The 27,767-nt window shown below is 50.0% G+C and overlaps 2 protein-coding genes across 4 annotated transcripts in view; both read right to left on the reverse strand.

Annotated features, from left to right (window-relative positions):
* RABIF (RAB interacting factor) lies at positions 1,381 to 9,140 on the reverse strand. The gene is made up of 2 exons (XM_005668014.3): positions 8,890 to 9,140; positions 1,381 to 3,787 (listed from the first exon to the last, which is right to left on the reverse strand). Exons 1-2 carry the CDS (start codon positions 9,013 to 9,015, stop codon positions 3,542 to 3,544), a joined length of 372 nt encoding a protein of 123 aa, XP_005668071.1. The 5' UTR covers positions 9,016 to 9,140; the 3' UTR covers positions 1,381 to 3,541.
* Positions 11,815 to 27,767, reverse strand: part of KLHL12 (kelch like family member 12) — a 33,166-nt gene continuing 17,213 nt past the window's right edge. The window contains exons 6-12 of one of the 3 annotated variants that reach the window (XM_003130611.5): positions 24,634 to 24,748; positions 17,145 to 17,251; positions 16,211 to 16,406; positions 15,030 to 15,188; positions 14,636 to 14,734; positions 13,531 to 13,717; positions 11,815 to 13,283 (exon numbers count right to left, since the gene is read on the reverse strand). In XM_003130611.5, coding sequence (XP_003130659.3) covers positions 13,157 to 13,283; positions 13,531 to 13,717; positions 14,636 to 14,734; positions 15,030 to 15,188; positions 16,211 to 16,406; positions 17,145 to 17,251; positions 24,634 to 24,748 — 990 coding nt within the window. In that variant the 3' untranslated portion in view covers positions 11,815 to 13,156. The remainder of the gene's footprint in view (positions 13,284 to 13,530; positions 13,718 to 14,635; positions 14,735 to 15,029; positions 15,189 to 16,210; positions 16,407 to 17,144; positions 17,252 to 24,633; positions 24,749 to 27,767) is intronic. The other 2 variants (XM_013980134.2, XM_005668015.3) reach the window with 2 other exon arrangements.

The raw sequence follows: 27,767 nt of genomic DNA on the forward strand, positions 1-27,767 counted from the left end.
AGAACAAGATGGCCCTGGAAAAATCAACTGCTCTCCCCGCAGGAGCTGCAGGCCTCCATTCTCACGGCCATGAGCAGTTACTCTGCCCACAGTGAAGTTACCTGACCCACAGGGCTTTCTCCAGAGCCTCTTGTGTGGGGTGTGGAGGGGGGACATGTCACAGCAGACAATGAAGTGCTGACTACTTAGCTGACAGACCCCAAGGTGCATCCTAAGGTGCAGGTTTCAGTCCTCCTCTGCTGTTTAAAATGACATTTTTTATTTTATCTTGCTTTTTAGGGCCATATCTGCAGCAGATGGAAGTTCCCAGGCTAGGGGTTGATTCGGAGCAGCAGCTGCCAGCCTACACCACAGCCACAGCAACTCAGGATCCCAGCCGCGTCTGTGACCTACACCACAGCTCAAGGCAATGCTGGGTCCTTAACCCACAGAATGAGGCCAGGGATTGAACCCGTGTCCTCATGGATCCTAGTCAGATTCGTTAACCACTGAGCCATGAAGGGAATTCCCTCAAGTTATATATTCTTCCCAAAGACATGCAATAATTTAATTTCCATTGTTTAAATGCCTTTACTTCTTCCAAATCAGGCTGAAAAGGTAGAACAACCCGATAGTTTTGGCTACTGGAGCAACAAGGTTTGGCAAGGCTCAAAAAAGAAATCCAAATGACCAGTGAGTATATGAAAATTTCATCAGAAATCCAATAAATGTAAATGAGAACAAGGAGACACTCTTTTTTCCCCCTAAGTGACAGCATATTCCCTGAACAGTAATAACTACCCAGTGTGCGGAGCTGTGGGGGAGGAGGGGAACCAGCACAGCTGCTCACGTCCACACAGCAGAGCCCTGAGGATGCACACGCCCTGCAAGTCCACTTCTAGGGATGTAGCCAAGGAACAGTAATGGGTGGGGGAGGACAAATTTAACTCCATGGTTGCACAGTACAGCACATGGCTTATGAGAAACTGGAGACAATCTAATAACGGACTGTATAAATAAACGGATGCACAGAAATACAGTGGCACCTAACAACAATGGTGTAAGGATGGGAAAGTCGGTATTTCGTTAAATGGAATAAGCAAGTTATAAAAGAGTGACCTCGGAGTTCCCGTCGTGGCGCAGTGGTTAACGAATCTGACTAGAAACCATGAGGTTGTGGGTTTGATCCCTGGCCTTGCTCAGTGGGTTAAGGATCCGGCGTTGCCGTGAGCTGTGGTGTAGGTTGCAGATGTGGCTCGGATCCTGAGTTGCTGTGGCTCTGGTGGAGGCCAGCAGTTACAGCTCTGATGAGATCCCTAGCCTGGGAACCTCCATATGCCGCGGGAGCGGCCCTAGAAAAGGCAAAAAAATAAATAAATAAAAAAAAGAGTGACCTCATACTTGTTTTTAAAAATCCTACATGTTTATTTACACAACACATAGAAAAACATGGAGCAGAACATAAACCACATTACCATCAGCAATCCCAACGGTGGTGGGAACATGAATGATTAAAAACATTTTTATACCCATGTTTGTAGCTATCTGCAATGAGTGTACTATTTCTAAGATTAAAAAAGGAAAGAAAAGGAATGGAGTTCCCATCATGGCTCAGTGGTTAACGTATCCTACCAGGAACCATGAGGTTGCGGGTTTGATCCCTGGCCTCGCTCAGTGGGTTAAGGATCCGGCATTGCCATGAACTGTGGTGTAGGTTGCAGACGTGGCTTGGACCCTGTGTTGCTGTGGCTGTGGTGTAGGCCGGTGGCTACAGCTCCGATGAGAACCCTAGCCTGGGAACCTCCATATACCACAGGTGCAGCTCTAGAAAAGAAAAAAAAAAAAAATTATAAAAAAAAAGGAAAGAAAAGGAAAAGGTGAATTGGGTTTGGCTCGTGATATGAGAGCCACAAGCACCCGGAAGCATCTGCTTGGTTTTGCTCCTTCTGACCCGAGTGGATCTTCTTAGGTTTCCTGCAAACGTCAAAATCATGGACTTCTGACCGTGTCTGGAAAGAGTCCCCTCCTTTTCTAGCAGAACTCATGTGGCTACGGGCAGGGAAGGAACCACCTTTCCTGGAGAGGAGATTAATTGCAAAACCGTGCCGAGGCCCACACTGAAGTTGGGGAGCACTTCAAGTAAGTTCTGAGGAAGAAGGAGGGAGGGAACACGCAGAAAACACGAATCGCGCCAGCAGGTTTGCGAGGTCTCTATTTAGTCCTCATTTCCGTCCTGGGTCTCCTGCGAGTCAGAGGTGGGGACTGGGGGGCAGGGGCAAAACCTGGCTGTAGGGATTCCCTTTGAGACGGTGGGCCGCTTCAGCCGAGAACTGATGAACTGAGTAGCACACCGAACATCACACTTAAGGCAAGCGCACGGCTATAGACAGTGGCATCTGGATGGCACATCTGGATTCTGGGTTGGTCTAGAGATTCCCCCTAAAGCAGTCTGGGCGAGGGCCACGTCCGGGAGGTGCAGGAACGATGCACCATCTGTTAAGGACATCTTTCCCAGGAGCAAAGCAAGAGTGACGTGTCCAGATAAGACAGGCCTATAAACTCGTGTGTAATGTGGCAAAGGCCTATCCCCTTGTATTCCACACTCTGATCCCAGTGATCCCGGGAAAACATCCAGGGCTGAGTTGTCCTTGGGTTGGCCGATGGATGGCATTGAAACTCAGATTTTCAATTTACTGGCTATAGGAGTGAGGACCTAACATAAAGAGAAGCCACATTGGAGTTCCCATCGTGGTACAGTGGAAACAAATGTGACTAGTCTCCATGAGGATGTGGTTCGATCCCTGATCTCCCTCAGTGGGTCGGGGATCCGGCATTGCCGTGAGCTGTGCTGTAGGTTGCAGACACGGCTCGGATCCTGAGTTGCTATGGCTGTGGTGTAGGCCGGCAACTGTAACTCCTATTTAACCCCTAGCCTGGGAACAACTTCCTTCCTTATGCTGTGCAGGTGCAGCTTTCAGAAGCCAAAAAAAAGAGAAGCCACATCAACATCTGAAGGAAAGAGGGACCACAGCCCACCTGGTGATAAAAAGTCCGTGTCAGCCTAGCACAGAGGCCCTTGAACGTGGTATTGGAGGTGTGTCCAAAGGACGTTGCCTTAGTGGTTTCAATCCCATGGTTTGTCAATGCTTTACTTTTAGAAATAAATTACTGGAGATAAAGGTAGTCACACAGCAAAGATGCTCTCAGATGCCTGTGTGCTTTCTTGAACAGGAGAGAAAGGTGTGTTTCAAGCATCAGCCCACAAGCACCCCTTGCCGCGTGTGGTGGCTAAGAGGCTGAAGGCTGCTCTCTGAGGGCAGGAACAGGAGCCCTGGGTATGGCGTGGGGGAGGAAGGCTTGTGGAAGTCCCCCGTGTCCTAACCCGGGTGTGTGTGTATGGGGGAGGGCAGGAGATTAGTGAACTGACACAGGCACGCACTCCGACGGCTGGTGTCAGCCCAGAGAAGGCGCGGTGACATGGCGACAGAGTCACACCGTGGGGGAGGGCCAGGCCCGGGGGAGCAGCCTTTATGGTGGGGCGGGGCCGAGGCCCTCCCCTCCGTTACTCATGGGAAACCCGCTCCAAGGCCACGTAGAAACTGTTCTTGTCATCTAGGCAGTGCCAGCCGATGGGTCCGACCTCACAGTCTGCGCACACCAGAAACTTGACATTGCCCACGTCCTTGGTGAAGCCCACGTTCTCGAAGATGAACATGTCATCCACCAGCCAGTGCTCCTGCAACAGGTCACCCTCGGGACTGCCGCCATCCGCCGGCGCTGGCTTCTTCTTCATGGACGGAAGGAAAAGCTGCCGTGGAGAGAAGACAGCACAGCTGAGCCGGTGTGGCGCCTGCACACTCCCAGCTCAGGAGCCGGGGCAGCTTGGCTGCTCGCTGGGCCCACAGGCCCACCTGCTCCTCGCCAGCCTTCTGCAAGGGGGCACATCCGCTCTGTCCTCAGATCCTCAAGGCCAGCCTCTCCCGTGGAGCCTCTCAGGACACCTGCCCGGACCGGAAGGTCTGCACCAGCTCCCACACGGCCCCCTGGGTCTTTCTGGGTTAAGTGCCAAGGGGTAACTGGCAGCACTGGGCGAGCTGACCCGTTCTGGCAGGTGGATCCTGCACGGGACTGAGCCTTCACCACAAGCAAGATAACGAGCACACTCCTCGCCCTACCAGGAGGGAGCCCTGACCCAGAACGTTTCCACTTGGCTGTGTCACCTGAGACTTTATCTGAGGATGTCACAGAGTATGACAGTTCCTCCTCCTGCTATACTGTCATTCCAGCCACTCTTTCTGCCTCTCATCTGACAGCTAAGTGACTCTTTCTTTTTTTTTTTTTTTTTTTTTTGTCTTTTTGTCCTTATAGGGCCCCACCTGGGGCATATGGAGGTTCCCAGGCTCAGGGTCCAATCAGAGCTGTAGCCACCGGCCTACACCACAGCTACAGCCAACACAGCATCTGAGCCATGTCTGCGACCTACACCACAGCTCACGGCAATGCCGGATCCTTAACCCACTCCCACCTGGGGCATATGGAGGTTCCCAGGCTCAGGGTCCAATCAGAGCTGTAACCACCGGCCTACACCACAGCTACAGCCAACACAGCATCTGAGCCATGTCTGCGACCTACACCACAGCTCACGGCAATGCCGGATCCTTAACCCACTAAGTGAGGCCAGAGATCGAACCCGCAATCTCATGGTTCCTAGTCAGATTCGTTTCTGCTGCGCCACGACGGGAACTCCCCTAAGTGACTCTCTGATGCTATTTTACCCTGAGTGAAAACGGGAGCAGGCAGAGGCTGAGAGCAGGGCAAGCTTCAGGAGCCAGGCAACCTGAATTGTAGTCCTACAAGCAATAGTCTGTGGGCCTAAACTTGCTGAGACATATTTCTGGCCCATCCTCCACAGTCTAGGTATGAAATCACATCTTAACTAAATGCAAGAGGAGAGAAATGTAAGGGGAGAAAATCAAAGGCGACTTGAGGTCTGGTCCTCAGGAAATGTCCACCAGAGGAGCACTGACCCCCACACTGTCCCCACTCCCGGTGCAAATGCCAGCTGTGCCATCTCCTGGTAGGCTATTGACTAAAGGGCAATGGTGCTACTAACCGTTCACTGTAGGGGTTCCCACTACTCAGTCCCCATCTGCACTGAAATCCTGCAAGTCAGGCCCACATATGTGCATGAGTCCACCTGCGCCTGCATCTCAAGCTGAGGGCGAGTGCCAGGGTCAGGTTCCAGGATGGAACACTGGGACACAATGAGGCTTTCTGAGCAGACTATTGAGGAGAAATCAATAAATTAATGTTGGGAGTTCCTGTCGTGGCTCAGCAGAAATGAATCTGACTAGTATCCAAGATGACGCAGGTTTAATACCTGGCCTTGCTCTTTGAGTTAAGCATCTAGCGTTGCCATGAGCTATGGTGCAGGTCGCAGACCTGTTTCCGATCTGGCGTTGCTGTGGCTGTGGTATAGGCTGTGGTATAGCTCCAATTTGACCCTTAGCCTAGGAACCTCCATATGCTTCGGGTGCGGCCCTAAAAAGACCAAAAAAAAAAAAAAAAAAAAAAAAAAGGTATTTGGTGGCATTCCCATTGTGGCTCAGTGGTAACAGATCTGACTAGTATCCATGAGGGCTGCTGTGGTGCAATGGCATCACCGGCATCTTGGGAGTGCTGGAAAGCTGGTTCAATCCCTGGCCTTGCTCAGTGCGTTAAGGATTCGGTGTTGCTGTGAGCTATGGCGTAGGTCGCAGGCATGGCTCCGATCCTGTGTTGCTGTGGCTGTGGTGTAGGCTGGCAGCTGTAGCTCTGGATTCAACCCCTAGCCTGGGAACCTCCATATGCCACGGGTGCAGCCCTAAAAGACAAAAAAAAAAAAAAAAAAAAAAAAAAAAAATTATAACACAGAGTACATTTCTGTTAACCTTTTTCATATTTTCCTCCTTTAGTGAGTGGTTGTTTTAAAACATGTCCACAAACTCTTTTTTTCTCTTTTCTTTCTTGGCTGCCTCACGGCATATGGAGTTCTCTGGGGCCAGGTATCAGATCCTAGCCTCAGTTGTGACCTAAGCTGCACCTGTGGCAATGCTGGATCCTTAGCCCACTGTGCCAGGCCGGGGGTAGAAGCTGCGTCCCAGCACTCCCAAATGCTGCTGATCCCATTGTGCCACAGCAGGAGCTCCTCCACAGGTTCTTTGCCAATCCTTCCACCCACATGTGAACGCAGAGTCTGTGCCTCTCCTCTTGAGGCTGATCAGGCTGAGTGCAAGTGACAGACTAGGTCAGAGAAGGCCAGGCCACTTTTGTGGGCCTCTCTCGGAACAGTTGCTCTGGCAGCCTCAGCTACTAAGAACCCTTGGGGGAGAGACCATGAGGAGTGACCCATCAAAGCCTGCTCCAGTCCACAGGCACACATGCTGGTGGAAAAGCTTTTGAGATGACCTCTGACTGCTGTCAGATGAAAGACCTAAATGAGAACTGCCTAGGCTGAGTCCTGTCAACCCCCAAGTCTGTGAGTAAAAGAAATACCTGTTAATTTTTTTTTTTTTTTTTTTTTGCTTTTTAGGGCTGCACCTGAGGCACCTGGAGGTTCCCAGGCTAGGGGTCTAATCGGAGCTGAAGCTGCTAGCCTATACCATAGCCATAGCAATGCAGGATCCGAGTCGTGTCTGCGACCTATACCACAGCTTACGGCACAGCTTACCCACAGAGCAAGGCCAGGGATAGAATCCGAATCCTCATGGATCCTAGTTGGGTTTGTTAACTGCTGAGCCATGAAGGGAACTCCTACTTGTTAATATTTCAAGTGTCTGTTTTGGGGTCATTTTGTTATGCAGCAACAGAGAGCCAAAAGAATACTGCCAAACTGCTGAAAACAGCTGAAAAGAAGGTCCCCCCCATTTTTTTTTTAAAAACAGCCACACCTGGAGCATACGGAAGTTCCTGCGGGTCAAATGGCAGCTGCAGCTGGGGCCTACAGCAACTCAGGATCTGAGCTGTGACCTATGCTGCAGCTTATGGCAATGCCTGGATCCTTAACCCACTGAGGCCAGGGATCAAACATGCAACCTCATGGACACTATGTTGGGTTCTTAACCCACTGAGTCACAGTGGGAACTCCACATGTTCCGTTCTGATCCCTGATTTTTTTTTTTTTTTTTTGTCTTTTTGTCTTTTTTTTTTTTTGTTGTTGTTGTTGTTGTTATTGTTGCTATTTCTTTGGCCGCTCCGGCGGCATATGGAGGTTCCCAGGCTAGGGGTTGAATCGGAGCTGTAGCCACCGGCCTACGCCAGAGCCACAGCAATGCCAGATCCAAGCCGCATCTGCGATCTACACCACGGCTCATGGCAACACCAGATCCTTAACCCACTGATGGAGGCCAGGGATTGAACCTGCAACCTCATGGTTCCTAGATGGATTCTGAGCCACGACGGGAACTCCTCAGCTCTGGATCTTTAACCTGCATCCTCATGGATACTAATTGGGTTTGTAACCTGCTGAGCCACAACAGGAACTCCTGTTCTCCATTTCTAAAATTAAAAAAATGCCACATAAATGGAATGATACAGTGTGTAATCTTTTGGGGCCAGCTTTTTTTCACTCAGTACAATTCCTTGGAGAGTCATCAAGATGTAGTATCCACGGTATGGCTGTACTACAATTTCTTTCCTTTTTTTTGTTTTTGGTCTTTTTTTGCCATTTCTTGGGTCACTCTCGCGGCATATGGAGGTTCCCAGGCTAGGGGTCTAATCCGAGCCGTAGCCGCCGGCCTACTTCACAGCCACAGCAGCGCGGGATCCAAGCCGCGTCTGTGACCTACACCACAGCTCACGGCAACGCGAGATCCTTAACCCACCGAACAAGGCCAGGGATCGAACCCGCAACATGGTTCCCAGTCGGATTCGTTAACCACTGCGCCACGACGGGAACTCCCTTACTACAGTTTCTTAATCATTTACCTGCAGAAGGACATCTGCGCTGTTTCCAGTTTTCAGCTATTACCAATAAAGGTGCCGTGAACATTCGTGCACAGCTTTTTGTGGGACCATGTTTTCATCTCCTTCGGGATAAAGGTTAGAAGTACACTTACTGGGTCCTGTGTTAGGTGCTTATTAATTTGAAAACAAACTCTTGGCTTGCTCTCATGTTCTCAAACACTGCTCTGTCCTACCCGCCCCCCAACTAAAGTTAAAAAAGCAACAATTCCCGCTCTAACATCACCTCCCCTTCCCTACATTCTCGAGCTCTTTTATGATTGTTGCTTTTCTGTGATTGTAATTTTCTCTGCCTCAGACTACAAGTGAGACTGCATGAAGGACAGAGTTCTGGGGTCTGTAACATTTTATATGAGAAACCATTCACAGGACAGACCGCAGGGTAATGAACACGCTGATCTGCTCTGCCTGCACTAACCCTTAGATACGCTAACTGAGGACTGCATTTACTTAAATCCCAGCATCTGTAGTCCTCATGCGCAGTCTCGATGCAGGGGGAGCGGGGCGCTGGGCACAGAACGTGGGACACGCGATCTGTGCAGTGGTGAGAACGACTTCTAGTGATTCACCCGGTCAGCAGGCGGGGGGGGGGGGGGGCAGCGAGCATTCAGCTGGTTCCGGCCACGCCCGCAGCATGTCCCATGCCCCTGAGTCCTCGAGCCCACTAAGCCGCCCTCAGGGGTCCGCGGCGCCCATTCCCCGCCCTCGGGAGTTCCCGGCGCCCACTCCTGAACCTGAGAACTAACGCTCTGGCTCCCTCGGAAGCCAGCCTGCAGGGCCCCGGCGTCGGGACCCTGCGGTCGGCAGGCGCGGCTCCGGGGCGCGAGTATCTAGCCGTGTGTCCGGATCCAGACCTAGCGAGGACCCGGTGTCGCCCGGCCCGCCCCCTCCCCAGCCCCAGCCCCTCACCTGCCGACGGGAGAAGAGCGCCGTGCCTGGCTGTAGCACGCGGGAGCGACAGCGCTGGCAAAGAACCGCCTTCCGGTTCCGGCCCTCGGCGGACACCAGCTCACTCGGCGGCGTTATGGGGTCCATGACCACCACCCCGGCCCTCGGCCGCGACGCGCAGGCGTGGTCTGGGTACAACGCTCCACACCGCGCAGGCGCAATCTCGGCGGCGGCGCGGGTGCAAGCGCCGCTTCCGCGCCCCCGACCCCACTGCGCAGGCGCTGTCGGTCACCTCCGGACCCTGCGGCTGGGTGTGGGCGTGGCTTTGTGACAGGTGCCTCCTGGGAAGTGACAGCCTCTGCACAAGTTCACGTCGGCTCTGGGTTTCCCTTATAGTGAGTGCAACCTCAGGTGTGCATTTAGTCTCTTGAACGACAGGGACAATCCGGGGTCAGACCCCCATTAGCAAGTCTCAGCAGCAGTGGCTTCCATGGGACGCGGCCCACCTTCTGGGGCGGAGAGGTTCCTGGAAGCTTTAGTTGCTGCTCTCCGTCCCGATCGTTTACTGCGTGGCACGACACGGTGTTGAAGCGCTATGGAAATCTCTCGAATCACCAGTTTCGTCATGGTGGTGTATTGCAATGAGGTCAGAAAGGCCACCTTCCAGGCCCAGGGATTCAGGCATGGCCCTAAAGCCACTGCTCTGGGTCGTTACACTCTACTCTCATTCGCTCCCGTTAGTCTTTAGATCTCTAGAGTACTGGTTGTAGTGCAACAGGGTGGCCCTTCCTGAAATGGCAGGGGAAGCAGAATATGAAGGGGAGCTAAGCCATCTAACGAATATCTCATCTACCCACCACCCGTGTCTGCATCTTTTTCCTCTTTTTCCTTCATTAGTTCAGCAATTTGCTTAGCAATTAGAGAATATGCTGTACTCTGAGGATGCTATGAGGACAGGCCTTTTGTACTGGAGAACACAGTACAAACAGGAAGACAGATCCAAGTCCAATGACTTGTGATAAAGACCATCAAGGGAAGGGAACAAAGTAACTGGAAACACAAATTCCACCTACTTTGTGTAAATCACAGGAGCAATTCTGTCTGGGGAATTAGAAGAGGCTTTACCTAGATGACAGTTGAATTGGGCAATAAAAAGTGACTAAGATTTGTCAGGAGAGCAATTTTATTTCCAATAGAAAGAACAGCATCATACAGTAGGGGGTGAGAACAAATTTAGGGGTGGTTAGTAGACCACTGTGGATGAAGCACATTTTAGGTGGGGGGAAGCGAGGGTGTAGAAAGGTGTAGTGAGCCCCTATTGCCGTGGCTCTACTGTCACCCTAAGGAATTTGAACTTCATAATGTGGGCAATAGGATATTAATATTTACTGAAAATGTTCTGTATGTTAGGTATTGTAATGACCCTATCTGTGCGTTAGAAATATAACTGATGACAAGATGGGATTAGATTGGAAGGCAGGAAAATAGTAGAGGTAAAGCCATCAGGAGACTATAATCCATGAGTTGGGGGGGGCAATATGAACTATGCAGAGCAGAGGGAATAAAAATATAGTAATGGGGAGTTCCCGTTGTGGCTCAGCTGTTAATGAATCTGACTAGTATCTATGATGACGCAGGTTTGATCCCTGGCCTCGCTCAGTGGGTTAAGGACCTGGTGTCGCCGTGAGCTGTGGTGTAGATCGCAGATGTGGCTGGGATCTGGTGTTGGCTATGGCTATGGTAAAGGCCATTGGCTACAGCTCTAAGTTGACCCCCAGCCTGGGAACTTCCATATGCTGTGGGTGCGACACTAAAAAACAAAAAACAAAAAAATAGTAATGGCAGATCCCGTCATGGCTCAGTGGAAACAAATCTGACTAGCATCCATGATGCAGGTTTGATTCCTGGCATTGTGCAGGGGGTTAAGAATCCAGTGTTGCCACGAGCTGTGGTGTAGTTTGCAGATGTGGCTTGGATCTCGCATTGCTGTGGCTGTGGCATAGGCCAGGGCCCAGGAACCTCCATATGCCGTGGGTGCGGCCCTAAAAAGGAAAAAAAAAAAAAAAAAAAAGACCAAAAAAAAATATAGTAATGGATTTGGAACAATTAACTTAGACACTAATTGCATGTCTGTACTGTGGTAGAGGTGACAGGTGACCTAAGATAAAGGTAGCTTTCAGAGGTTAGATAACTAAGTGGCTGGCTGCTAGTTAAGGGAGCTAGAAAAACAGGAGGAACACCAAATATGGTCCGAGTAGATACCTGAGCACGACAGGTACAGAGGACTGGGGAGGGTGAAAGGGAGTAGCGGGGTATTCAGTTGTGGCTGCCTTATAAGAACTATTTGGGAATTTGGTCTGAAACTCAGCAGCTGGCAGTGAAGACAGCCCAGGAGCCATGGGTTCTCCAGGCCCCCTTCTCTGTTCCCCTCTGTCTCTTTCTGAGAGGATGAGCCCCAAGTGTCACAGCTTGGTTTGGTCGGCAGGCACAATCCATCCGCTAGAGAAAGGTTGGCAGGCCTCTTTCGTGAACCTCTTTGGCTCCCCCCTCCCTTTGCTCTGGGAATAGCAGGATTTTTGCAGTTCTGCAGGCCTTCCAAATAGCTGTTTGCATCACATTGCACAAATCTAAGCAAATGGGAAAAGGACTGGGGCGCCTAAAACAGTAAAATGCAAGTGGGTACAAAATGAGCCCAAGACTGCCTCTTCTTAATCCCCTTGGTTTCCTAGTAAAGTCCAAGTGTGAGAAGAGTCTGTGAATAGGTAATTCAAGTAACACTGTACTGATGAGACTCTCCAGAGATCTCTTACCTGTCTAACAGATACACAGGAGAGCTAGCTGGCAAACACACTGATGAACGGGTGGAAGAAAGAGAACCTACAGCTCATCGCTGTGCCTGGCCCCCAAAGTGTCTCGGAAGGTGATGCTGGTTCACCACAAACTCTCTTACAGGCACTTGAGACCACTGATTTTTAATATTTTCTTAAAAAAATACAAAGGAAAGGAACTTTAGGTCAACACAATTCAGGGCAAGAGGAAAAAAATGGAATTTCAGAGCAAAGGGAAAGTGCGCCCTTGTTTAGGCAACCACGTCTGCGTACTCCCAACACCCACAGAGCAGGGACTTCACTCCACGGCACAGGGGAGCCTGGGCTGGCAGCTCAGGACAGGAACAGCAGGTACGGAAACTAACAAGGATCTCAGTTGTCGTTGATGAGTCTATCCTGGGGTGAAGATAATCCACTCGAAAGACAGGGAGGGGAGGGTCTAGTAGGAAAGGGACTAATGTACAAAACGCAGCACAAAAAAACCAGTCCTTAGCAGAAGTATGCCCTTAAAGGAATGGGGTAGGAACCTGGGCCTGGGACTTCCCAGCAGCTGCCAGCCACCCTCGCCCTCTACAGAGCACGGCTGTGTGATGCGCAGAAGCGTTTGATTCCACAGGGAAGGATGGTCTCTCCCCCTCAAGGCAGGCCTTGCCTGGCGAGAGGAGCATGGAGAGGTGAGCCACAGCAGGGAGTAAGACAATCGTGAAGTCACAGGAACGCCTAGCTCGTCCCAGGCCCACCAAACGCCCCCCTAACGTTCATCTAACGGGCTGGCTCTGTTACTTCAGATGGTCTCCGGGGCCCCAGAGCACAATATTCTTGTTCAGAAATACCTGGGGGCCATGGCAAGACCCTCAAAGAACACCCCCCTCTCAGTCCTTCAGGGGTTGCAGGTTCACTTTCATTCCTCCAAATCCAACTCACTTCACGCACCCTAAACCCAGCTCTGTCCCCCCATAGTGCCAGGCAGACCTCTCCTCCAGGCCCCCAAAGTTTTGCCAGGGCCCTTCCCTCTGTTCTCCTCCAGAGGGACCCAGATTGCCCCTCACCACCTGCAGACAGGTAAAGAGATTTATTCCCAGAAAACGAGAGCTGGGCCCTTCCAGTCATCCGGGCTGGACACTGCCCACACCCCATAGCTCATACTCACCTCAAGTCTCTGCAATCCTAGAGGCACAACTTACACACGTATTCTCCCAAGCACATGCCAGGTTAAAAACGACAAGAAGGTGCTCCTTTGGCCAGGAGGAGAGGTGGCCTGGCCTCACACCTGCTCCGTGTGCAGTCTCCTCCCTTGAGTGTCTGCTACCCACCCTCCTCCAGGCCAACTACCAGCACGAGGAGGGCTGTCAAATGAGGACAAGCATCAGGCACTGGCGCTTGTTATCACCCTGTGCACACAGTGAGAAACAGACATTCTGGAAAGGACCCTTGGTTCTCTACACTGTCCCTTGGCCTGGTCACTTCTCTCGGAGGACACACACGCCAGCGTCACAGCGCTGGGTGCCCATGGAGGTCACGACCTCCCAGCTGTCGATGATGGGGTCGTAGCACTCGATGCTGCTCAGCAGGGAATTCCCGTCATAGCTGAGTGGGGAGAACAAAGGAGGGAATGAGCTCCCTGCCCCTCTCCTTACAGTTCTTTCCAGAGCCTCGCCCACAGCCCACAGGCCCCGCCCACAGACCCACAAGTCCCGCCCACACAGCTCTTCCCACAGAGCCCCGCCCACACAAGTCTAACTGCATGGCTGCCATGGAGATGTCCCTGGGAACCAAACCCTGTCTCCCCACCAGACTGGATCACACCTCCTGGGATTCCAATTGGAACCCTCACCCTGCAATTGCATAAAGTCTCCCCCGAAGCACTGTCGCCCCGACGTAGCATCGAGGGGTGGTCATGCTAGTGACTGTTGTCCAGGAATCCGTGCGAATGTTGTATGCTTCAACAGAAGAGAGGTGGGCTGTACCGTCAAATCCCCCCACCACATAAATATGGTCATTCAGCAGGGCGACTCCTGCGCCTGGGGGAGAAAAAGTACAGCAAATGAACACCATTAAGCTTAGGCTCTGTTTTCTAGAAATGAAACACAGTCACTGCTGGCTAGCTGAATTCCAGTGGGGCTGAGGGATGGGACCTGGGCCAGACAAGCCGAGGGGAATCTAGTCCAGCACAGGTGACCCTGTCTGCGCACCTTTTGGGTAGGACTTGAAAAACTTAACTGCTATCTTCACTCTCATTAATTCACAGCCCTATCTGCTTCATCAGGAGAAAAGCATCAAAGGAAGAAGGCGGCTGTGACTCTGGATCTGGAGCACATTTCATCCTGAGGAGGGGCTCTCTCCCTCCTGCGCCCCAGCACACCCATCAGGAAGCTCCTCTGCTGCCTACACCTTGTGCACAGGCCTGGTGGGGATGCTGGAGTGCAGGGTGGGGGCCGAGACACCAAAAACAAGCAAGACCCAGGAGGCTTTGCTCAAGAGGAATCTAGGTGCAAGTTTAGGCTGTCTTTTTTTTTTTTTTTTCCTTTCCTTTTTTCTTTGTCTTTTTAGGGCTGCACTGGAGGCCTATGGAAGTTCCCAGGCCAGAGCTCGAATCTGAGCTATAGCTGCCGGCCAACACCACAGCCACAGCAACGTGGGATCCAAGCTGTGACTGCGACCTACACTACAACGCCAGATCCTCAACTCACTGAGTGAGGCCAGGGATCGAACCTGTGTCCTCATGGATACTAGTCAGGTTCATTACCACCGAGCCACAACGGGAACATCTAGGCTGTCTTTATTCTCACTGTATTTGGAGAAAACAGGTGAACAGGAGAGCTAGGTCTGCAGTGAAGAAGCGGCCCAGCTCTGGCACGATGCTGGGGCTGGTGGCTGCACCCCCGCTCACGCAAAGCTCTGACAACTGTCTGTTGCCCCTCAGAGCTGACTGGTCTTACCAGAGCGCTTGGTGGCCATTGGTGTAACATTAGTCCAGTGTCCTGTGTGGGGATCATACTTCTCAACTGAGTTTAAGATATTCAAACCATCATATCCTCCTGAAAGACAAAGCAGAGACTACTCCAGAAGCGCCCATTCCCAGCCTGCCTTTCTTGAGTGTTTCAACTAATTCTTTTAATTCCAGCTCTCCCTCAGGGTTCCAACAGTCCAGTGAGAACTCTGACAATCCCCCGTTTTCTGCTTCCCTGGAAAGGAGAATTCCAGCTAGTGAGAAATATCTTGGGAGAGACTGGGTGTTAGTTGAAAGAAGTCTATAAACTTAATTCTGGGAAGAGGGACCCCAGCCCGAGCCCACCATCCAGCAGTCCCCGCCCTGTGTCCCAGCCGGAATACCTAGACAGTAGATCACCCCGCTGGCCACCACGAGGCCAGCGCCCTCCCGGGCCGTCTGCATGTCTCCCAGCATGCTCCACTGGTCAATGTTTGGGTCATAGCGCTCCATGCTGGTGTGACGCCGGCTGCCGTCAAAGCCCCCAGAGACATAGATCATATCTGCTCAGAATGAACAAGATGAGTCACAGAGCATCAGAGAATGAGAGATTTCTAAGAACTCTTTTATTTTTTTCTTTATTGGCTGCCCCTGTGGCATATGGAAGTTCACTGGGCTTGGATCGAATCCAAGCTGGAGCTTCAACTTACACCACAGCTGCAGCAACACTGGATCCTTAACCCACTGCGCCACGGAGGGAATCCTCAAAGAACTCTTTTTTTTTTTTTTTTAATATATATATATTTTTTTATTTTCCCACTACAGCAAGGGGGTCAGGTTATCCTTACATGTATACATTACAATTACATTTTTTCCCCCACCCTTTCTTCTGTTGCAACATGAGTATCTAGACAAAGTTCTCAATGCTAAACTCTTTTTCTTTACAAATCTCCCAAAACTCGTTCAAATATCTGGGAGCAAAAGCAAGTGTTTTTTACAAGATAAGTCAATTAAGCCTTTTTTTTTTTTTGTCTTTCTCTCTTTTTTAGGGCCGTACCTGTGGCATATGGAGGTTCCCAGGCTAGGGGTCAAATTGGAGCTGCAGCTGCCAGCCTACGCCACAGCCACAGCAACGCGGGATCCGAGCCGCGTCTGCAACCTACACCACAGCTCACGGCAATGCCAGATCCTTAACCCACTGAGCAAGGCCAGGGATTGAACCTGAATCCTCATGGATGCCAGTCAGGTCTGTTAACTGCTAGGCCGCTATGGGAACTCCCCAATTAAGCCTTTTTAAAAAGAGGACAGCATAATCAAGACATGTAAAAAGAATGGGGTAAGATGCAATCTTGAAACACATTCCAAGACCAGAAGGAGTTGGCAAAAACACAACTAGCGCCAATTCTCCACTCAGCACACTGGAACTCAATTTCCCAACTTCGTCATCAGTGCTGAACACCCATGAGCATTTCCGAAAGTAGAGAGGCCGTTCTGACCTTATCAGCAACCTCCACCTTTCATGGAGACGTAGGAACCCCGATCCAGCCACCCCAAAATGCAAACACTGCCCTGTGCTCCAGCCTACCTCCTAGGGTGGTGGCTCCAGCCAGGCCCCGTCGGACATTCATAGGGGCCACAGAATACCAGACCCCGTCCTCATCTGCCGTGTAGTCTAGGCATTCCACCGAACTGAGGCGGGAACGGCCGTCATAGCCACCAATCACATAGATCCGGTCGTGAAGGGACACCGAGGCCACGTAGCGTCTCTTCCGAGTGATGCTCTGAGGGTCAGGAGAGAAGAGGGACCTCTGTTGTTCCAGTCACTCGAGTCTCAGCCTCACCTTTTGCTGTCCTTCCCGCTTTTGTCTACATTTTTGCTTCTTCGCCTGTCACCATGAAGCCTTCTGAGCAGAGGTTCATCCTCCTGTCCATTTGCCTCTAATGCTTCCAGGACCTCACGTCTTTCCGTTATCCAGTATGAGTCCCTGCTGTTCCATGAGGCACTTGGCTAATGACCGACATCCTTCCATAAAGTGGGAAAGTATTACTACACTGCTAGCTAAGGGCCAGGATCCAGACCCAAAAAGTTAGGAGAACTGATCAAAAGATCTCCATGTTTTCTCAGAATTATTACTGTTCATTCAGTGCTGAGACAGAGACATACCAAGGGAAAGAGAGACAGCTTCTGAGTTCCAGTGCACACCAGTTTCACCCAATTTAACACTGAGTTCAGGTTAACAGGGCGTGACCAGTGGAACAGCCTGGGAGGTACAGACAGCCCAGGAAGGTGTGGAAACAGTGGTGGCCAGCTGAGTTTCGTGTGACACAGGGCCATTAGTATTTCTGACATCTAATCAGTCAATAACTAATACTGACTACCAATGGTGTGCACGACACTGCTGTCAGGAACGTCACACTGTTACGGGGCTTTGCCACTTTTAGGGCTGGATTAGTGATGATCTGGAGTCAGGGGTGGACACTGAAGTGCATTTTCCACACCTGTTTCCATCAGTACTTACTGGCAAAAAGCTCCACTCCTGAGTTTTGGGGTCATACTTCTCTACCACGTCGATGGGAGACTGCTGGCTTCCGAAGCCCCCGACCACCAGAAGCACTTCATTGGCTCCTGAGGACGAGAGAGACGGGGGAGGTCACTTCACATGGCTGCTGGAGAACGCCTTCTGGGGGGGGAGGAGCAGAAAGTTCTAGGATGTCTTGTTTCATGCAGCCTGGAGAGGCAATGTGAACCAGAGACTGTCTAATAGGAAATCATCTACTCCCAAGGAAAATGCATCTGTGAAATTTAAATTTCTGGACAACATGAAGACTCCAGAGGATAAGCCTGCACATACACTACCCCAACCCATCCAGGGGACTGGCTGACTTCACACAGGCTCCAGGTGCCGGCTGGAGGAGCCCTCTGCCCTTCCTGCCTGTAACACTCAAAATACAGTGTCTGTAGTGGCAAAGAATGCTCTCCTAGGCTTGTCCCCAGAAGTTGAGGGTTGTGGCTTAGGAACAAATGACAGATTTAAAACATCTTTTCCATGAAGTTTTATTTTTTTCCAAGTTAGCCTACCAAAGGACTATGTTTCCTGCCAATTCAGCAAAACTGCCAGGTAACTGTAAGAATAGGCTTTTAAAGGGAGTCTTTTTCTACTATTTCCCCAAAGAAGACATTTTTACAGCTTTGATCGCTTCACCTCCCCCTCGAGGATTTATCTGCCTAATGTTACTGTGGCAGGATTTCTTTTGAGGAAATCTGCTCTATGAGGCCTCAGGGGGAGAACAGTTGGCTGTGGCTTTTCAGGCAATTCTTTCACCAGGAGGGCATTTAACTGACCTGGACTCCCAAACAGCAAATGTAGTACCTTTATTTTTTTATTTATTTATTTTTGTCTTTTTGCCTTTTCTAGGGCTGCTCCCGAGGCATATGGAGGTTCCCAGGCTAGGTCCAATAGGAGCTGTAGCCGCTGGCCGACACCAGAATAACAGCAACGCAGGATCGGAGCTGTCTGCGCGACCTACACCACAGCTCATGGCAACGCTGAATCCTTATTAACCCACTGAGCAAGGCTAGGGATCGAACCCACACCCTTATGGTTCCTAGCCGGATTCGTTAACCACTGAGCCATAAGGGGAACTCTGCAAATGTAGTACCTTTAAACTGACAAGAATACAGAGAAGCCCTAATGAAGTCATGGCTCCGACAGCTCTCAGGGGAAGTTAACATGCTGTTTTGTGATGCTTAGCAGGAAGCACACCACCATCACCTTGACAAAAAAAATGAGGCTGAATCTTATCAAGCGTCTAGTCTAACCACCAGTTTACAGGAAATAACGGGGGATGTGAGAACTTTGGACAAAGTTACTTGGATGCAATCAGAATCTAGAGTGTGGGAAACTCTACAGGTTTCTTCAACAAAATGCAAGGAAAAACCAGAGCAAGCGGGAAAAACCCTATGAATTAAAAGAGACTAGAGAGACACATAAACTCAATGCAGCGTGTGGACTGTGTGGAGCCTGAATGGGGCAATAAAGTGCTCAAAAACAAAGAAAAGTAAATTATGGGAAAACTGAGGATATGTGAACACATACTTGATATGTGATGATGATAAGGAATTGGTTGTGTGGCCCTTTTCTACCCGGAAGTGGGGCTGGACCTGCTGCTCTGCGGTGAGCCGCTGATTTGGAGTTCAGTTCTGCAGGACGGGGTTTGTAAAAGTTGTCAAGAATAAGACCTACTGGAGTTCCCGTCATGGCTCAGTGGTTAACCAATCCAACTAGGAACCATGAGGTTGTGGGTTTGATCCCTGGTCTTGCTCAGTGGGTTAAGGATCCGGCATTGCCGTGACCTGTGGTGTAGGTCGCAGACACGGCTCGGATCCTGAGTTGCTGTGGCTGTGGCGTAGGCTGGTGGCTACAGATCTGATTAGCCACTTAGCCTGGGAACCTCCATGTGCCGTGGGTATGGCCTTAGAAAAGACAAAAAAAAAAACAAACAAACAAAAAAAGAAAGAATAAGACCTACTTCAAGAAGTACCAAGTGAAATTTACAAGAAGATGAGAGAGTAAAACTGACCAGTCTGCTTGGAAACGATTGGTCATCCAAGATAAAAATAAGTACAACACACTGAATTACAGTGTAAGAGTTCGTGTAACCAACAGAGATATGGTTTGTCAGACTGCTTACGTGCATAGGGAAGGAGACAGGACAGTGTACGCAGCTTATGCTCACGGACTCCTAAAGTACAGTGCGAAGCTTGGCCTGACAAATGATGGCGAAGCACACTGTACGGGCCTGCGGCTGGCCTGTAGGCTTCTTCATAGGTTTGGTGTGGACAAGGTTTGTGAAGGCCAGGTCGAGGTGACTGCAGATGAGGACAATGTGGTCAACCTGTTGTCTTCACCTGTTATTTGTCTTTCTTTTTTTTTTTTTGCTATTTCTTGGGCCGCTCCTGTGGCATATGGAGGTTCCCAGGCTAGAGGTCCAATCGGAGCTGTAGCCACCGGCCTATGCCAGGGCCACAGCAACGCAGGATCCGAGCCGCGTCTGCAACCTACACCACAGCTCACGGCAACGCCGGATCGTTAACCCACTGAGCAAGGGCAGGGACCGAACCCGCAACCTCATGGTTCCTAGTCGGATTCGTTAACCACTGCGCCACGACGGGAACTCCATCACCTGTTATTTGGATGCCAGGACGACTACAGGAAATAAAGTTTTGGGGGCCCTGAAGGGGGCTGTAGATGTAGGCACATCCATCCCTTACTGTACCAAACAGTTACCTGGTTGTGACTCAGAAAAGCAAAGAATTCAATACTCAGGTATACCAAGAGCACATCACGGGGTAGAACGTTGCAGATTTTATGTGTTACCTGACTGAAGAAGATGAGGATGCTTATAAGAAACAGGTCTCTCAATATATAAAGAACATAACTCCAGATGTGATGGAGGAAATGGATAAGAAATGTTGCAATACAAAAGAATCCAGTGTATGAAAAGAAGCCCAAGAAAGAAGTTAAAAAGAAGAGGTGGACTCGTCCCAAAATGTCACTTGCCCAGAAGAAAGATCAGCAGCTGGCTCAGAGGAAGGCAAGCTTCCTTAGAGCTCAGGAATGGGTTGCTGAGATTTAACGAACCAAACCACTATTTTCAATGAAGATTTTTCAGACAAAGATGGTAATAAATTTATCAACCAAGCCCCATTCCCCAGCCCCACCCCAAGAATTGGTTGTGTGTTTTTTCTTTTTTTTCCTGTCTTTTTAGGGCTGCACCCGTGGCATATGGAGGTTCCCAGGCTAGGGGTCAATTCGGAGCCACAGCAATGCCAGATCTGAGCCATGCCTGTGACCTACACCACAGCTCATGGCAACACTGGATCCTTAACCCACTGAGCGAGACCAGGGATCAAACCTGTGTCCTCAAGGATACTAGTCAGATTCGTTTCCGCTGAGCCATGATGGGAACTCTGGTTATGTTTCTTTAAAGAGTGATAATGGCCTTTTGGATCCATTAAAAAACACTGGTGGCTCAGTGGGTTAAAGATCCAGTGTTGTCACTGCCATGGGTCAGGTCACTGCTGTGGCTTGGGTTTGATTCCTGGTCCTGGAACTTCTGTATGCTGTGGGCATGGCCAAAAATAGTTCCTTATTTTTTAGAGATACACACAAAAGCATATGGATGGAATTTGCTTCTGGGATTTGCTTCAAAACAGGTCATGAGGTGATAATTGCTGAAACTGGGTGATGGTTATGAGGGAGTCCTTATAATGTTTCTTTCTTTCTTTCTTTTTTTTTTTTTTTTGGCCTCCCTGCAGCACATGGAGCTCTGGGCATCAGAACTGCAAACTAAGCTGCACCTGTGGCAGTGCCAGATCCTTAACCCATTGTGCTGGGCTGGGGACTGAACCTGTGACCCAGCACTCCCAAGACGCCGCTGATCCCGCTGTGGCACAGCAGGAGCTCCTAATATTGTTTTTGATGTATGTTCGAGATTCTTAACAACCTCCATATAAACCACGGAGTTTAACCTCCTCTTCCGAAAGGGCACCTGCCATATAGTATAAGTAGATCCTTTGCCAAGGTGAGCAGTCATCTCTTTTTAGAACAAAGCATTTGAACAAAGGGCCCTTTCACATGATGCTAATTTTATTTGCACACAAAATTCCTTCAAGCTGGGAGAGGCTAGGGCCTTTCTTGACAGCACTTCCCCCTACCTGCCCCTTTCCCCCCCACCTCTTCTCTCCCTCTGACTTGAACAGAGCAGGTGAGACAATCCTACCCAATCGTTACCTCCCTGCACAGGTGCACATGACGCTAGTGTGAGAAAACCCCACAAGAGCTGATGGTGTTTTCCATGCTTCACACATTCCAAAAAATTCCACTGATTTTCAGTTGTAATTTCAAAACCCTGCCGGCCGGCAGCACTTCTGTTGGCTGAAAGTTTCCCAGGAAACGTGGTAACTCTGTGTCCACAGATGCATGTGGACAGGGTATCAGTGTGCGTTGCTGTGGCTGTGGTGCAGGCTGGCAGCTGCAGCTCTGATTTGACCCCTAGCCTGGGAACTTTCATATGCTGTGGGTGCAGCCCTAAAAAGGAAAAACAAAAACAAAACGAAACAAAACAAAACACCTGTATCTTCTGCGTTGGAAAGAACCTTAGTAATTGAACATAACTCCTTTGATATAGAAAAGAAGACATGGAAACCCAGAAAAGTTATAGGACTGCCAAGTTCAAACAGCAAGTAAATGATAGAACTGGGTGTAAAAATCGTCTCATCACCCAGTGCCAGATTCCCTCCACTACATCACAGGTTCATGTGGGAACCTCCATATGCCGTGTATGTGGCCCTAAAAAGCAAAAAAAAAAAAAAAAGAAAGAAAGAAGAAAGAAAAAAAAAAAGAACAGATATAAAGAGGTGAGATATACAGGGTATGCATATTTTATTTTATTTTTATTTTTATTTTTTTTGTCTTTTTGTCTTTTGTTGTTGTTGTTGTTGTTGTTGCTGCTATCTCTTGGGCCGCTTCCGCGGCATATGGAGGTTCCCAGGCTAGGGGTCTAATCGGAGCTGTAGCCACTGGCCTACGCCAGAGCCACAGCAACGCGGGATCCGAGCCGCGTCTGCAACCTACACCACAGCTCACGGCAACGCCGGATCGTTAACCCACTGAGCAAGGGCAGGGACCGAACCCTCGAGCATATTTAAAAAAAAAATTATTTTTCCGTCTTTTTAGGGTCGTACCCATGCATATGGAGGTTCCCAGACTAGGGGTCGAACCAGAACTGTAACTGCTGCCCTACATCACAGCCACAGCAACGCCAGATCTGAGCCACATTTGCGACCTATACCACAGCTCACAGCAATGCCAGACCCCTAATCCACTGAGCAAAGCCAGGGATCAAACCCGTGTCCTCATGGATACTAGTCAGGCTCGGTAGTCACTGAACCACGACGGGAACGCCTCTTATTTATTTTTTGCTACTCTGTATTTCTAAAATTTCCACACTGACATATATTAATTATGACATTAAAACATAGGAGATAAACCACCATTCTACTTAAATCTATTAATGAGAGGCTTAATGATTAACACCTTAATTTGCATAAATCTACTGTCAGCTGAGCGCAAAAATAGAAAATAATAAAAACAAAATACCACCCCATATACATAGATAACTTATAACCTACAAAATGCTGTTACAAACAATATCTAGGATCTTGGGACAGTGGAATAGCGAGGAGAGGAAACGGAAGCGAGGCAACTTCTGAGTGCAGCACCTCTCACGGTGATGTCACGGCCTCTGCAACAAGCAGAGTGATAAGACCTCAGCGTCCTGACTTCAGAGGCAGGAGCACAGACTGGCTCAGAAGAATGGACATTCTACCTGGGCTCATGCACACCAGTCACTGGTTGGGCTGGGATTTGAACCTAGGTCCGTCTGCTAAAACAAGAGCTAACGTCCACAGCACTGAGGTGCCAAGAACTGTTCTAAGACTTTTTTAGGGCTGCACTGGCAGCATATTGAAGTTCCCAGGCTATGGGTTGAATTGGAGCTACAGCTGCAGCCTGTACCACAGACACAGCAATGCCAGATCTGAGTGGAGTCTGCGACCTACACCCCAGCTCACAGCAACGCCGGATTCTTAACCCACTGATCAAGGCCAGGGATCGAACCTGAATCCTCAAGGTTCCCAGTTGGATTTGTTTCTGAGGCACTTTCATTTGCTCTTCATAACAGCCTTCAAGGTAGGAGCTTTGATGACCCCTGCTTTACAGGGGAGGCAACTGGAGCACAGAAAGGTTAAGTTTCCCACAAAGCTAAAGAGCCCGGGAGGTGGTAAATGGGGATGCACACCCACACAGCCTGGCTCCAGCGTCCAGGCTCTTACTGCTGCACGGCACAGACCAAACCCTGTGCTCCCGAGCATACTGCACTCCTACTGAACGCTGCACCCCACCGCACCCTGTACTGCCCACTGCACCCTACACTCTCTACTGCACCCTACACTGCCTACAGCACCCTGCACTCCCCTACTGCACCCCGCACTCCTACTGCACCCTGCACTCCTCTATTGCACCCTGCACTCCCCTACTGCACCCTGCACTCCCCTACTGCACCCTGCACTCCCCACTGCACCCTGCTCCCCTACTGCACCCCGCACACCTATTGCACCCTGCGCTCCCTACTGCACCCTGATCTCCTACTGCACCCTGCACTCCCTACTGCATCTTGCTCCCCTACTGCACCCTGCACTCCTACCGCACCCTGCACTGCCTACTGCGCCCTGCACCGATATCTCCCATCGTCTTCTCTCCCCGCCTGGGGAGGGGCAAGGTGGAGGGAGCATACTGTTTACTACACAGCACCTGAGAGCATTTCTAACTCATGCACTCTAAATATACGGAAATAGGAGTTCCCGTCCTGGCGCAGTGGTTAACGAATCCGACTAGGAACCATGAGGTTTCGGGTTCGGTCCCTGCCCTTGCTCAGTGGGTTAGCGATCCGGCGTTGCCGTGAGCTGTGGTGTAGGTTGAAGACGCGGCTCGGATCCCGCGTTGCTGTGGCTCTGGCGTAGGCCAGTGGCTACAGCTCCGATTAGACCCCTAGCCTGGGAACCTCCATGTGCCGCGGGAGCGGCCCAAGAAATAGCAACAACAACAACAACAACAACAACAATAACAACAAAAAGACAAAAAAAAATAAATAAATATACGGAAATAAAGATTATAACTTAAACTGCATAACACCTGCCCACTTATAAAGCTCCTTCACACACTTTATCTCATTAATTTCCCAAATAGTACTGGGAAATAGGTAAGGTGGTTTATAGGAAAGAAGGCTCAGGGTGGTTAACTGACTTGTTCAAGATGATCAATACAAGATTAGAAAGAGGTCTGAAATGGCATTTGATTATTCCAGAGTGTTCTCTTCAACCACATCATGTCACCTGGAAAGGGGTAGTTGAAAATTACCCCTTATTCTGCCGAGATGCCCCCTTACCTAGACGAGCCCTTGTCCGGGGTCCCTGCATCTGACTGCGCAGCTCAGGCCTCAGATGAAACTTCTTTGCTTCATCCACGAGGTCCCTGCACTGTAAGCTACAGCGGATGAAAGGCTGAAACACAACAGACAGGGGAGTGAGTCACAGGGCCACCTCTGGTAAAGCGCAAATGGCACAGAGAAAGAATTAACTTCTTTGGGAGTTCCTGTCCTGGCACAGTGATTAACGAACCCAAGTAGCATCCATGAGGACACCGGTTCGACTCCTGGCCTCGCTCAGTGGGTAAAGGATCCAGCATTGCCATGAGCTGTGGTATAGGTCACAGAGGCGGCTTGGATCCCATGTTGCTGTGGTTGTGGTGTAGGCCGGCGGTTACAGCTCCAATTGGATCCCTAGCCTGGGAACCTCCATTTGCCTGGGGTGCAGCCCTAAAAAGACAAAAAATAAAAAAAATCTTTAAAGGAATTAACTTCGGGAGTTCCCGTCGTGGCGCAGTGGTTAACGAATCCGACTAGGAACCATGAGGTGGCGGGTTTGGTCCCCGTCCTTGCTCAGTGGGTTGACGATCTGGCATTGCCACAAGCTGTGGTGTAGGTTGCAGACGCAGCTCGGATCCCGAGTTGCTGTGGCTCTGGCATAGGCCAGCAGCTGTGGCTCTGATTTGACCCCTAGCCTGGGAACCTCCATATGCCTCGGGAGCATCCCAAGAAATAGCAAAAAGACAAAAAAAAGAAAGAAACTAAACGAATTAACTTCTTTGGGGGAGTTCCCATGTGGCTCAGTGGGCTAAGAACCTGGCTACTATCCAGGAAGAGGTGGGTTCAATCCCTGGCCTTTCTCATTGGGTTAAGGATCCGTCATTACCATAAGCTGCGGCGTAGATTGAAGATGAGGCTCGGATCTGGTGTTGCTGTGGCTGTGGGGTAGGCTGGCAGTTGCAGTTCTGATTTGACCCCTAGCCCAGGAACTTCCATATGCCACAGGTGCAGCCCTAAGAAAAAATAACTTTTTTTTTTTGGCCACGCAGAGGCATATGGAAGTACCTGGGTTAGGGGTAGAATCCGAACCACAGCTACAACCTACGCTTCAGCTGCTGCAATGCCAGATCCTTTACCCACTGTGCTGGGCTGGGGAATCAAACCCGTGCCACCACAGAGACAATGCCAGATCCTTAACTTGATGTGCCACAGTGGGAACGCCAAGAATTAACTTTTTTTTTTTTTTTTTTGTCTTTTTGCCTTTTTCTGGGGTCGCTCCCGCAGCATGTGGAGTTTCCCAGGCTAGGGGTCTAATTGGAGCCGTAGCCACCGGCCTATGCCAGAGCCACAGCAACGCTGGATCCGAGCCGCGTCTGCAACCTACACCACAGCTCACGGCAACGCTGGATTGGTAACCCACTGAGCAAGGCCAAGGATCAAACCCGCCACCTCATGGTTCCTAGTTGGATTCGTTAACCACTGCGTCATGACGGGAACTCCTAGAATTAACTTCTTAATACAGAAAACCAGTTTTTGAAACTCTGTGGTTCTAGGAGAGCTGCTGGTAATAATCATGCTGTGGGTTTCCAAAAATGATTAAAAAAATGTTTTGTTTTGTTTTTGTTTTTTTGTTTTGTCATTTTGCCTTTTCTAGTGCCGATCCCTTGGCATATGGAGGTTCCCAGGCTAGGGGTCAAATCGGAGCTGTAGGCACTGGCCTACCCCAGAGCCACAGCAACGCAGGATCTGAGCTGCGTCTGCGAACTACACCACAGGTCACGGCAACACCGGATCCTTAACCCACTGAGCAAGGCCAGGGATCGAACCCGCAACCTCATGGTTCCTAGTCAGATTCGTTAGCCACTGTGCCACGATGGGAACTCCAAAAAAAATTTTTTTTGAATAGACATTACATGGCTTATAAATCAAATTATAAAAGAGATATACCTGACATATTGCCCATCCACCTGGAGACTTGCAGGTAACTACATTTATTAGTTGGTTTGTACATACTTCCAGTGATTATGCATATACATCATAGCTAATCAAACTTTTCAGGGAAAACCAAGAGGTTTCCATCATTATCTGGGAGGGCAGGAAGAAGTAAATCTTGTCTTAAACAACCTCCCCAAGGCACACAGCATTGTCACGACACTCGTCTCTTTCTGACACAGCCTGCACTGGATGTCTCCCGCCTGCTGCTCCAGGGCCCCTGGCACCCGTGCCATCCTGTTTTCTGGCTCAGAAGATAGCCCTACAGGACCTGTGTCACGAGTGCCTTTGCCCTCTGACTTATGCTTGGGCTCGGCCACTGAGGCCCTAGCGGGAGCTCCCAGAAGAGAAGGCAAATGAGGTCAGGTTCCTTCAGTGCAGGGGAAGTGCTGAGTTTGGGATTCTGGTCCCCTGAGTCGGGCTCCAGAGCCTGGCTCCTAACCACAGTGTAAGGAAATAGACAGGAAAGCTGAATCAACGGACTGTAAGGAAGAAATTACAAACAGGAGGGAGAGAGTTCGAGATGTGACACTAACCAGCCTGCAATGCTACCAATGAGAATGACTGAAAAACTGTGTCATTAATTTCCAAAGAGACCTGGGGCTAGGCCAGAAGAAGGGCCTCATCCATGAGTTATAAAGCAGTGCCCTCAGGCATAGTCCAGGGAATACACATGTAAAAGTTAGGAAAAGTACCACCAAGAACTCAGGTTGGAGGAAAACCTCTAAATACAACGTGACTCAAGTTGATATTAAATGCGTCCAACTCCTTTCATGTTGGCCTCACCAGAGGTCAAAAATAAGGAGACTCAATAAGCGAAACACCTTTTCCAGGGAAATTTGGAACAATTTATGTTTAATAGGGAGGGGAAAATTTTTTTTTAAGGGCCACACCAACTGCATGTGGAGGTTCCCAGGCTAGGGGTCCCACTGGAGCTGTGGCCACTGGCCTACGTCACAGCAACGCCAGATCCAAGCCGCATCTGCGATCTACACCACAGCTCACTGCAATGCCAGGTCATTAACCCCCTGAGCGAGGCCAGGGGTCGAACCTGTGTTCTCATAGATACTAGTCAGATTCACTTCCACTGAACCATGACGGGAACTCCCAGGAAGGGGACAAAACTTATCATCTGATGTTGCTTATGCAAAACACCGAGGGGC

This window comes from Sus scrofa, chromosome 10 (genome assembly GCF_000003025.6).
Source record: "Sus scrofa isolate TJ Tabasco breed Duroc chromosome 10, Sscrofa11.1, whole genome shotgun sequence".
NCBI lineage: Eukaryota > Metazoa > Chordata > Mammalia > Artiodactyla > Suidae > Sus > Sus scrofa.

Coding starts and splice junctions, on each gene's coding strand:
- RABIF (XM_005668014.3), bottom strand. CDS start 9,015: ATGGACCCCATAACGCCGCCGAGTGAGCTGGTGTCCGCCGAGGGCCGG. Junction 3,788..8,889: donor CGCTCTTCTCCCGTCGGCAG/GTGAGGGGCTGG, acceptor TCTCCACGGCAG/CTTTTCCTTCCGTCCATGAA.